General features: G+C 38.6%; 1 protein-coding gene across 1 annotated transcript in view; it reads left to right on the top strand.

Annotated features, from left to right (window-relative positions):
• Positions 1–3,242: 3,242 nt before the first annotated feature.
• The window catches only part of FAM149A (family with sequence similarity 149, member A), a 13,371-nt gene continuing 3,824 nt past the window's right edge, over positions 3,243–12,789 (top strand). The window contains exons 1-7 of the mRNA XM_010192488.1: positions 3,243–3,346; positions 4,384–4,516; positions 5,874–6,016; positions 8,156–8,281; positions 8,436–8,612; positions 10,399–10,589; positions 12,018–12,157. Coding sequence (XP_010190790.1) covers positions 5,931–6,016; positions 8,156–8,281; positions 8,436–8,612; positions 10,399–10,589; positions 12,018–12,157 — 720 coding nt within the window. The 5' untranslated portion in view covers positions 3,243–3,346; positions 4,384–4,516; positions 5,874–5,930. The remainder of the gene's footprint in view (positions 3,347–4,383; positions 4,517–5,873; positions 6,017–8,155; positions 8,282–8,435; positions 8,613–10,398; positions 10,590–12,017; positions 12,158–12,789) is intronic.

Below are 12,789 nucleotides of genomic sequence, written 5' to 3'. Positions count from 1 at the left end.
GGGGTGAGTGTGGGCGGCAGGGCCCGGGCGGGGGAGGCTGCGCCCCGGTTCTTGCCAGAGTGCGGGTGAAGCACCGGTGGGTGTCGGCGGACAGCAATATTATTTTGTACTGGCATCGGTTATTGCCTGTGGTTGCAGAGACTTGAATGAGGGCTGTGGAGCAGCCGAGGAGCTGCTGCAGGCCCTGGCGTTCCCTCACCAGCTCCTGGGAAGCGTTGGATGTGCTGGGAGCTGTTGTTCCTTTCGTTTTATTTTATTGCAGTCGTTTCCTGGCTCATCTCCTAAAGGCATGTGGTCTAAGGAGTCAGGAGGAGTAGTACCACTGCATGCGGTGAAATGATATGGCAGAAACCCTTTTTTACTCCATCACACATCATGTATTATGCCATTAAGTGTAATATATATGCTTTGTTTCACAGAGAGAGTCTGTGAAATCTTATTGGTGGTATTTCTGGTGTTTTGGTTTTTTTTTTCCATGTTTGTATGTTAAGGTTTCCTTCAGAGCCACAGAATCCCCCCACCTGGGGTCCTTTGAGAAGTCAAAAAGCCTTACAGATACAAGGGAACATCCGTGTAGTTAGCTTGGGTTGCTGAAAGTCTATCAAGTAAATAAAGTAGCTGGAATACAAGAGGAAAGGGTTCTTGCACAGGCAAGCAAGACAGTAGTACCTGGTTACCTCCTCCTCCAGTGGTGTTTCCCAGGGATCTGTCCTGGCCAGCTCGAGCTAGTTGACCAGGTAAATGGTTGAGCAGTGAAGTGAGAAGGCTTGGTAGTGATATTAAGCTGTGGAAAAATACTAAGAACAGGGGTTGGCTATGAAAATAAAAAAAAAAGGAAAATACTCTATAAGGCTGCCCAGGCAATAACATGACAAATGAAATGGTAGGGATGTACGTGAACAGAGGGGACCAGCTTTCCATGTAGAAGATGGGCTGTGAGCTCACCATTACTTACGGCAAAATGGAGTTTTCACTAGACTGGACTGTGCCACTTTTCATAGTGCCTCTTGGTTCTGACAGTGGCCAAAAACAGATGCCTAGGGAAGAGGGAGGAAATTTAGAGCAAACACACAGAAATGCTTTCCACTGCTATTGTACCAGCCTCCAGGAATTTGCAATTCAAGGTCTTCCCTTATGAGAAGTTTAAACTTGTGGTACATTTTTGGTGGCTTACTAGCCAAGATGTAGGAGTAGGATGTGTGAGGTGGTCCATTTGAGTGGAAAGTTAGGCTTTTGACATATGTGTCTTTGTGAGCTGTGTAAAGGCAAGATAAATACCAGAAAGGATAATAAGAATGCTGAGGCTGGTTGTATGAGCTTCATCAAGGCTGAGTGCCAAGTCCTGCACTTTGGTCACAACAGCCCCATGCAATGCTACAGGCTTGGGAAAGGTGGCTGGAAAGCCGCCTGGCAGAAAGAGAACTGGGGGTGTTTTGTCAACATCTGACTGAATATGAGACAGTAGTGTGCCCACGTGGCCAAGAAGGCCAATGGCATCCTGGCCTACATCAGGAATAGTATAGCCAGCAGGACTAGAGAAGTGATTGTCCCACTGTATTTGGAGCTGGTGAGGCCACATCTTGAGTGCTCTGTTCAGTTTTGGTCACCATTGTATAAGAAAGACATTGAAGTGCTGGAGCGTGTCCAAAGAAGAGCGACAAAGCTGGTGTAGGGTCTTGAGAATAAGTCTTATGAGGAGCTGTTGAGGGAACTGAGGTTGTTTAGTCTGAAGAAAGGGAGGCTGAGGAGAGCGCTTACTGCGCTCTACAAGTACTTGAAAGGAGGTTGGAATGAGGTGGGGGGTCAGTTTCTTCTCACAAGTAACGAGTGATAGGATGAGAGGAGATGGCCTCGAGTTGCATCAGGGGAGGTTTAGAGTAGATACTAAGAAAAAATTCTTCGCTGGTAGGGTTATTAGGCATTGGAACAGGCTGTCCAGGAAATTGGTTGAAGTGTCATCCTTGGATGTATTTAAAAGCCATCTAGATGTGGTGCTCAGGGACATGGTTTAGAAGCAGGCATGGTAGAGTTAGTTAATGGTTGGACTTGGTGATGTTAAAGATCTTTTCCAACCATAACGATGCTATGATTTGAAGGCAGAGCAATCCTAGCTATTGTAGAGCCAATTGGCAGTTCTTGGCTAAAGAAATCAAGAAAATTCTTGAACTGTGAGCTGTTTTCTTATAGTTACTCATTCACAAATGTACTTTGATGCAATCATGCTGCTGTTCTGAGTTATGGCCTGAGGATTTTATGGGATGAAAATAGGAACTTGGATACACACAGATGAAGTAATCTGTTGCTGTGTAAGTTTTTCTGAGGAACACTTTGATACATTCGTATATATTCTGAAGAGGTGGGTTTAACATATTAATGGCAGAACGTAGTGAGGTTGTAGAAAGTCTATGATTATAAACAGTTTCCACTAAAAAAAAAAAAAAGTCATCTCTTCCTTCGTGGAAAGGTATTTTTTTAAGGCTAGTAATAAAATTTTTTTCTTGCAGTATATTAATATTTATGTGTGTGGTTTGTGAGAGATGGTTTTAAAGTTTGAGTATGTGTTCAGGTATTTGAAGAACCAAAAAAGACAAGTTCTAGCATTTCTTATGCTAGAAAGGCATAATACTAAAAAGTTTGTGGCTTGGTTTTTAATACAGTGTTAAGAAGTCTTTGGTACTGTAGGAACCGATGCTTTGTGGTCTGTAAATGTATTGAGAATATGCTCATGTTTGCTGATGTATTGATATCGCGGTTCACCTAAGCCAGCCAAGTTGAGGAAGGCTACTGTTTGCTGGGCGCCATATCCGCAACTTATTTTTATGCAGAGAAAGGTCTGAGAAAATGGGCTTTACATTAATGATTGAACAGAAGCACACAGCTAAATAACTACTGTGTGGACTATTACTGGTTTGTACTTTTGCTCTGTTTCTACAGTAGTGAGGTGCTGCTGCGTTTGTGTGCACTTCATGCAAATTTTAAAGCACAAAATCAAAGGAGGTTGCCTGTGGAGTAAAATAAGTCTCAAATTAAATGCATGTTTTTCTGAAAAATACTTGTGTAAATAAGGTAAATAAAAACTATTTTAAAAAAGAAAGTTTATTTTTCAAGCAAATGTTTGCATTGATGGATAGGATCACAAAATCCAACAGAATTGTTGTCATCTTTCTTTTATTTTTTTTTTCCCTCCATTGGAGGTGTGAGTTAAGTTTATAATGATGTGTTTCTTTGCTTATAGGAAGGGACTGTCCAGAGGTTCCACAAATCAGTGTCTTTCTGGAAAAAGCAGAGAGTCTCTTCCAGCAGTTTTTGAGAGAAACGTGCAGGAAGCCATCAACAATTATACTTGGTATGTATTCACTGCTGAAATAGTACTTCATTAATGGACTCTTGGTTTAAGTAAGTATTTCAAGATTGATACTCATTTTCAGTAGTTGTACTTCTAGTCATTCTCATGAATGACAACTGTTGCAGGATATAAATAGACCTAACCCATTGTTTAGAGGGTTTGAACTTTACTCCTGGTTTGTGTTGTGGATTTGCATGTTTTTAGACGATAGTGAAGGGCACCAATTAAGCCTGGAAGAGAAGTCAGACTTCAAGGTTAAATGCAAATAACGCTCACCAGCGTTGCAGGTCAGTTAACTTTGAAGAAGTTTCGTTCTAGTTGGCACTGGTTAGGATTTGCTTGGCCTGTGTGTCTGACTGCCCTTGCTTTCACTGCATCCCAAGGTGGGCAGTAGCTGTCAGGGACCAGCTAGAGCTTTCTGAGATCTGGAATCCCAAAGCTCAAGGTTTAAAGTGCACCAGGTCTGACAACATAAAAGGCATTGTGTACAGATATGTAACTCATTGCTATTGAAACATTTGTAGAGATGTTAGTCTCAGTTTTGCATTATTTTCTTCTGATAGCTTCTAATAGAGTTAAAGAAGGCTTGTGTTGTCTTTAATTCATAGTTTTGATGTGCCCATTGGCTGAACTGGAGAAAACAAAGTAATAGTTAGAGGTGGAAATGTTTGGTGCATGTGTATATTTGTGGATATATTCTAGAGTGCCCTTACAGTTGCAATGATATACATATATGTACAGCATTTTTTTTATATATATATATACACACACACACATATATGTATTAAAGTGTAATGCTGTAGAAGGAATTGCTTTTAAGGCAGTAAATGGTACAAATAGGAGCATGTATTCGTTGCACTCTACTTAAAGACATACATTTGCAACTCTTTGCATAGATTCTAAGAGCGTGTCCTGAAGATCTTGTGTCCAACAGGAATATGTATCGCTGTCCATTTATGTGATGAGTTGCATTATTTTTTAAATGTTTATACAGAAACTCATTGTGGTTTTCCTTTCAATTGGTTGTCTTTTCACAGTGAAGCGCTTTCATCACTTTCATCTAGTGGTGGTACAACACCCACGGAGTTGAATAATTCTTGGTCTGGAATAAGCAGCTGTACTACTGGTTTGTCTATTGAAAGAAGTTCAGTTTACTCCTGGAGGGATGATGTATGTCAGATAAACTTCTACAGTACACTTTATCTAAATATTGTAGAGTAGATCAATTTTACAGAAAATGGGCATGGAGCCCATTCTTCTGTAGGAGAAGTTAACCACTTTCATTCATTATAGCCTAATGATTAAGTATATACTAATTGAATATTTAGAAAGTAATTCTTTTTGCAAGTTGATATCAGTGCAGCTGATGTGTAGCAAAGAAAAATTGAATAAAAATATGAAATTATGAAATTTAGGGAAAACAAACCTGAACATTTCAAGTTCAGTTCTGTTTCATAAATGATGCAGAGAGAGGTTAAACTTGTTATGGAGGCTGACCTCTGGAGGTATACCTGGTGCAGGCTAGCAGCCTTGCATTAATCCAGAAGCATTGCAGTCACTGCCATTTCCATTTTTAAAAGCCATCCATGTATGGTAGTGGTAGTTCTGCCACACCTTTTGCATAATATCCTAACCTTTAGAGGATCCCATCTGTCACTTCCAGTCCTTTAGGAGAAAGCTTGACCCTGGATCATACAATAACCTGGGTCAGAGTTATTTTCCTCATTTCTTTTTCGTGTGAACCCTTCTGTAACCTGAAGTGATTGGGGCATTCAGCTGAAAGTGAAAGATACAATTTGGGCCCTGAGTATTAACAGTTTCTTCTGTGTTTCAAAGTGTCTAATATAAGTGGCTGAAGATGTGAATGGTTCCCCAGGCAAGGAACCCTCAGCCAAGTGCTTGTTTCCGCATTGGTGGGTCAAGTCAGGCTTTACACTGCTACCTTCATATGCACCTGCACTCACCAATTTCTGGTTGCGCTGAGTTGTAGCTTCAGTGAAGAAGTATGGAAGGCCATTTCTCACATTGAGGGTTGTTTCCTAACCACCGGACTATGCCATGCAGAAGAAAGGTGCTCTTTCTTGGCCCTCTTAGCTGCTTTACTCAAAAAGGAAAAACGCTATTCAAAAGAGCAAGGAGCTTTGGTGCTATGGGTCCCAGAGGTGCAGTGTGCAAGCTTCACTCCATGTTGGAGCAGGGAGGGAGCCAGGACTCCTTGTAAGTGGTGGTTTCTGCCAGCTAATTGTAGACAGGTAGTTCCTTTTTGCTAAATCACCTTGTTCAGGCCGACTATCTGGGTAGTATTTTTCTGGTCGTTGTTGTTTTGTTGTTGTTGTTTTGGTTGGTTGGGTTGGTTTTTTTTTGCATTGCAGCTAAATTGTGACTGCAGAGTAAGAAAGATCCGAAAATCTATTCTGGGATGCTCAGCCACATTGGAACAAGTTGTCCTGTTTTTTAAATATTGTGAGGTTTTTAACACAAATATGTATGCGTATTTGCTAACAACCATTAATTTTATACCATGTAGGAATTTGATAAAGCCAACACACAGAGAGTGCATCAGTTATTTTGGGAGATTGATGAAATGCTGTTTGAAGGAAAAGTGACCTCCCAAACTCAGAGCCTGCAGGCAGAATGTACAGACTGGGTTGAACAATTTCCTCATTTAAGGTAAGGAAATGTCTAGCTGGTACTAGTTTTAACCTGTTATCACACTAATTTGATATTTTGGGGTATTTTACCCTCATATGAACTGCTCTTGATGTATGATGTCAGTAACACCTTTGCATTCAAATCTGTATCTCTGGGACTGAGCTGTGCCACAGTTACGCAGTAAGTCTGGGTGGTTGTGCACTAGTAGCTAATGCTCTTTGTTTTGCTGAATACAATGATTGGAGACAAAGATGCACTATTTCATAATGACTTTTTCTAACTAAATAATATTTACTGTAAATGAAGACATACTGTGAAATTCTGTTACTGATTCTTCTAAAAAGAAATGAAAAATGGAGGTGGCTACATGCTTCACATACACTGCAGGGCCGTAATGTCTTCCTAGGCTATGTAAATCGATGTAAAACAATGTGTTATATTAACCTGACAATAACTAGGTGAACAGATATGAGGATGCATACACGATTAATGAGAATTATTTTGCATAGATGTGCAAAATGTCTAGGCAGCCTGATGACTGCTTCTTGTAACACAGAGGACAGAAGTCAGTGTTGTACTGCATTGTTCTGTCCTGCCTTCATAAGTGGTGGCATGGCATTCCTAATGAGATGTCGTGGCGTATTCCAAACAGACCTGCATGTGTCTGTCTTCTAGTCAGTAGTTTAACAGCATTAAAAAGAATGCTGTCAATAGCTGTGGTGTGCCTTCAATGCTTTTGCATTATTTTCAGAGGCTTGTTACGAATAAATATGAACTAAAATCAACTAACAGTTTGTCACACTTTGTCAGAAATAGGAGAGAACTGTTAAATAAAACAGGCAACTTTCACTAGCATTAAAGCATGCTTTGCCTTTTTTAGATAGTGTAAAAATACTGTAAATAGAACATGCATAAAATGGAGACGGGTTTTGTGCTGTGTAATTAAGTGAAAATATTAAGTCATTTCACTATATTTTCAGATTGTTTTCACTAGGTGAATATATATATTTTTTTTAAGTAAGTGATTTGATTCAAATCTAATGCTGGCAATACCAACCAAATCTGAGAGGTTGAAAGTGAACTGAGGAAATCTAGGGGCTCCTTGTCATTTGATACTAAGAGATGTGATACATCCTGTGGCTTAAAAAGAAAAATAAAATTATTTTCATTATTAAGCTTACAACTTAAAACTCAGTTTATGTTGATGAGTTACTCAAAAGAATACTTACTTTTGAGTTGTGCTTCAAAGAGCTTGCTGGCTGTCCTTCATAATTTGTACAACAGTTGTGTTGATACATGAATACTTAGCATGTGGGAATAGATATACTTGAGCACTGTCATCAGTAAGAGAGATCAGATCTCTTTAAAGAGAAAGCTTTTTGTTCTTGGCTTACAAAATAAAAATTAAAAAAGGCTATTGCTTAGAGCTTCATTTGGTGTAAAGTGCTGTTCTGTAAAAGGTGGTCTCAAAAAATGTGTTCAGTTGAGTCTGAGCATTGCCACTTGCCGTACAGCTGTGACTGGTAAATTCTTTTGAGATCCCTTGTAAATTCTAGTTAAAAACAGTTCAGTGAATAGTGATTATTATTTACCTATACTGTGTTCACAAATTATTTTATAACTTTGTGTACCTTCAAAGAGTTGCTTTTACCTTTCCCCTCTGTCTCTGTGCATTACGCATGTTGGAATTTGTGCTTTTTCTGAACACCAATTCTAGCGTTAACTATCCATGTAAACATTTTCAATTAGGACTTCTGCTCATGTTGATGGATACTGGAGTTGGAGAAGTAAAGTCATAGCAGATGTTATTTGTCTTCCATATCTATTTTAAACATTTCTTACAGAGTTTTGAAAAGAAAGGAAGCATGTTTACTTTATCTGCAGTTAGAACTATCTTAACAAATTTGACTATTTGCTCTTAAAAATTATAAGGTAGAATCTAATCTTGCATAAATGATCTTAACTTTAATCACTTAAATAGTAGGCAATGTTAATGCATTACACAAGGCCTTGGCCACTGCATAAATTGCTTTTTCAAAGCGAATGTAAGGCGTGGTTTCACACTGCCTGCTGTTTGTGGGTATTTGTATTCTTGACATTTGCATATAGAGTGGATTTCCATCTAAGATATCGCTGTCTCTTCTCCTCTCTATTCAGGGTTTTAGGAAAGCAGCTCCTATTGCCAAAGGATGAAGGCTTTCAGCATTTTCAGAGCAGAAGTGATACCTGCATAGAATCTAAGCGTTTACCTGGCCTCAGTGAACGTACCAGTAATATAAAAGAGTATGTTAATTTTTTTTAAGTTTCCTTTTTGGTCTTGCCTCTTCAGAAATATGTACAAATACTGCTTTTCTATTACTAAAACATTTCAGTGTAATAAAATACGCACTTTCTTCTTTCTTTGAATATTTAATCCTCATTCTGTATATTTTTTCAGGCTCTGCATTTCAGGCTCTAGACTGATCCCAACAGCATCTCCAAAACATAAATCACTAGACACAGGTTCCACTAGGATTTCTGCCTCTAACTCATCCCTGTATTCATTCCTGGAAGAAGAAATCTACGATGTGGATGGAGAAATAGAAGAATATCTTGCCTTTGACAACAAGGAGCTGTAAATAACAGATATATGTATTTTTGAAGAATATAATGAAAAATTATTGGTGATCATATTTGTTTATCATATATTATTATCAGTGTTGGACAGCACAGTGGTCAGAGCACTTACTGGGCATCTGTAAGATAAGTGTGTTGCCTTTCTGGTGGTTCAAAACTCACATCTCCCATGTCAGAGGAATGTGTCTTAACCACTAGTTGTTCTGAGGTGTTTTGTGCAGGGAGGTTCGAATATGAGCCTTGACCACCAGATTGTTTAGGATCCTTGTACTGTCAGTGTTCTCACTGTGTGCCCTAATGAATCTTAAATTATTTCTGTGCAGTGTATAGCAGCTTTGTGAGGAGAGGTGCAGGATACAACCTCCATTTAGAGCAGTCTTTTGAGTGACAGGAGTCATGCAACTGTCTTCTTGGTTTCCCATGAGCCAGTTGAATGCTTCAGCAACCAGGCTACTGGGTGGATGAAAGACTGTGTCCTGTTAATGTGCTGTTTTCTAAAAGGCCTCTATGCAGAGGAGGCTTTGGTAGGACTAGTGGGGCACGAAGTGCAGCTTTTTGTGCTAAAGCTTGATGCACTTACAGGAAAAAGACATGGTTGCTCTGAAAAACTGAGGAAGCAGACTGAAACCCTCTCAGTCCTGTTTTTGAAAGAGAGTGGGTAGGATCCTCTTGGGTTTCTTTCTTCATTTTGTTAAGTAAGCAAACTTAATTCGGGAAAGAGACTTGACCAAAGGTGCACTTCTCTCCTTAGTGCCTTCTTGATATGTTGTTTCTTGTTGCCTTCAATTCTGAAATACCTTGTTCTCCATAACGAAAACATTAGGTGTTACAAAACCTGATATGAAAATAGCTTGCTTGTTTTGTGAGTTGCACCATTCACTCAAGTCTCAGTTATAGTTAATGAGTTTGCAGTCCAGTTTGAGAAAGAATTGAAGAAGTGGCTGAGAAGTGGAAGGGACATAGTAGAAACCATTATGAATTTGAGATCATCCTTGTAATCTCAAAAAAATTGTGTTTCTTTAGAAAAAGAATGACATTAAAAAAATAAAATGTTAAAACTTTCTTCCTGAGAGGTGTATTAGAAGACCAACTTAGGAAATGTTGCTGCACTGTGCTTCTCCAGGTAGGGAGGGAGGGGAAAAAATTATTAAAAATAGAACTGTTCACATAGCAGTCGAAGGGAAGGAGGTGAGTGTAAGGCTGTGGGCTCTGCTATTCTTGTCAGGCTGCAGAAATCCTTTGAAGTTGTTTTTCTTTCATCAGTGGTGGAGAGTTGCACATGTGTGCAGATATGATAAAAAAGAAATGTTCTATGTGATAGTCCTCCTACCAAATGCAACAACAGTTCCCTTATGTTATGGTAAAAAGCACGGGATTTACTCTCAAATGACTAAGTGATGTTCTATGTGATAGTCCTCCTACCAAATGCAACAACAGTTCCCTTATGTTATGGTAAAAAGCACGGGATTTACTCTCAAATGACTAAGTGCCACGTATAAAGCTGTTCTTTCTAGAGCTGCGGATCTTTCTGTTGTAATGCCCTGACTGGATTTTAATTTTTTTTCATCTGCAAGCAAAAGAGAAAGAAGTCATTGTATGTATTCAATGAGTTCTGTTCCCATAGGTATGCTCTACATTTGAATTTGATTTCTTTTTGTTGTGATCTACATCTGACTGGCTTTTTTTCCATGTATATGTTTCTGTTCGTTCGGTGTATTAGAAGGAGGAGGGGAAAAAAAAGTCAAAACCCATGGGAATTCACTTGAATTTGCTTCCTTTATTAGTGATGATAAGAGCTGGGAACAAAGGAAGACGCATCTTGCTGAGAAGAGGAATAAGCGTGGCATTCCCCCTGTTTCTCCCAATGCCTGTATCAAAGATGCTGTGGCATCTGAAATATTTGATCATATCTGGAACAATATAATTGGAATATTGGAAGAACTAATTAAAAAGAATTGGGAAACTAGTATCACAGGTACTTAGTATTTTTAGCTATGCTTTTTATTGAATCTAACTCAGGAAAGTGATATTTCTTTCTTTATTCTCCTTAAAGCTTGGAAAATCTGGTTATTTCATGATAGCTATGTTGTTGTACAGCATTGTAAGATATGTAATGTCTTGCTGTGCATGCGCACCCCCATACCTCTGCCCTTGTCCCCAAAATACACACCTACTAATTTGCAATGAGTTTTGTATGAGAGGTGTAAAACCAAAACAAAACAAGGCATACTGACTGAAAGAGCTTCACTGCAGGAAATCTTGTAAAAAAAATAATAGAAAAAATCTTTATCACTGACTTGGGATGCAAATGGATTCTGTTAGCAGGGGTTCACTGATGATGTGATCTGAATCTGGAACCTAGGAATCAAATCCTTGTAGTCCTCATTGTTTGAGCTTTGTTAATGAAAAGAGCCCTTAGGTAGTCCGAGTGTTTAAGCGAGGCAGACAGCCTTGCTGACAGTGCAGGAGTTTGGGAGGATGGAGAAATAGTGATGCATGTAATTTTATTTTTTTTTTTGTATTCTGACAGAGTGCAGTAAGAAAAAGCAAAAGCTAGGAAAACTAACTCGACGTGAAATTCTCTTTAGTGTGCATGTGTTGTCTTTGGAGGCTGAAGGAAATTTAAGTTCTTCTTTCAATGTATTTTAAAAGGACACTAACAGAAGCATGCCTGGGGGTGGGTTTTAGAAATTACCTCAAATTTAAGATGCGCTCAACCTCAAATGTAAGTCTACAACAAAGTAAGAAAATACAAAATTTCACAGAATACTTGCAGCATCAAAACTTAACATTTCAGGTGTTACTGAAGCATGAAAGGGCTTTTCACACCACAGAGGGATTGTTTAGCTCAGTATTAAAGTTCAGGGAGGATAGCTTAGCAGTTTTACAATAGGTGTACTCTTCTGAAAGGCATAAACTTAGGACAAATAGATAGCTACCTCAACTATTTCAAGTAGGAATGTAAAAGAATTTGGGTTTATAATAGAAATAAGATGGTGGTTTATACCCAAAATGAAACAGTGTGTAGCTGCTGTTGGACAAGGATAGGATAATATACTTTTATTGGTTTACATATATATTTTTTTCTCCTTAAAAAAGTAATATTTGGAAATTTTTAAATAACAATCCCAAGAGTCTTAGCAGTATTTTGTTAAACAAACCCCCTCTGCCAACTCTACCTGTGTAGACCAACTTGTTTGCCAGTGTCAGAGAAAATACTAACAAATGGGAATACTGTCAGAAAAACAACATTTATGGTATATTTTTAAATATAATGGAAACTTAAAACTGTATGAAAGTCTTTCTTTACTGTGCAGTGTTGCTTGAATCTGAACAAGTGATGGCTGGTAAACATACAAAATACTTCCTATTCCCTCTTTTTTTTTTTTCTGTTGTGCAGAAGGTGACAAACAGGTAGAAAAACTGAAAACTGTTACAACGAAACTGCCACATTTGCCAGTCATTCGTATGACAGCAGATGCTGGGAGCATTCCTCTTTCCAGAGGCTCTGACACACGAAGTGTATCTTTTGTTTCCTCACAGGTAAAAATAACTTTCTATGAAACTATGTTCTTTTTTCTGCTAACCATGGACAGAGTCCTGGTTGAAGCTAGAAAAAGCTTTTTTAATTTTTAAATTTTCTTTATTTTTCTCTTTTTTCCCCCCTCTTTTTTGTTCTTTTTTGAACCAATTAGCTGTACTTAAAATATTTAATCTCATTTAAAATGAAGGTTCATTAAATGTGCATTTCTTGTTCACTATCATGTATTCTGTGGTGGTTCTTAAAGGTGCTGTTTACCAACCACTAAGATACTGTTGGAGTTGATTTACGAAAATTCTTATAAAATTATTCTGCTTTTACTGTGGTCCAGTCATTTCCTCTTGGTAGAATTAATAACGCAAATCAGTCTCTTCTCTGGACTGCAAGGATGTGAAGTTGCAGCTTGATGGGCTTTACTTGCGACCTTGTGAGTTTCAGACTCTCTCATTGCTTTTCATTTCCTTTGCCTCTTGCAGAAGGGGACTTCGCAGGACATCCACCAGCGCGCTGGCACTAGGCCTTACTTCTTAGTGGAAACTCATGTTTATATTGATAAAATGCTGTTTCCTGTCCCATTTGTCCCCTCCTCCTGCTGTCCCCTGTCTCCTGTTATGCACATTTTTTTCTTTTCCAG

Source organism: Mesitornis unicolor, unplaced genomic scaffold (assembly GCF_000695765.1).
Source record: "Mesitornis unicolor isolate BGI_N332 unplaced genomic scaffold, ASM69576v1 scaffold25369, whole genome shotgun sequence".
Lineage (NCBI taxonomy): Eukaryota > Metazoa > Chordata > Aves > Mesitornithiformes > Mesitornithidae > Mesitornis > Mesitornis unicolor.
Note: the sequence above shows the minus strand (reverse complement) of the source record. Positions and strands in the feature narration are given on the sequence as shown.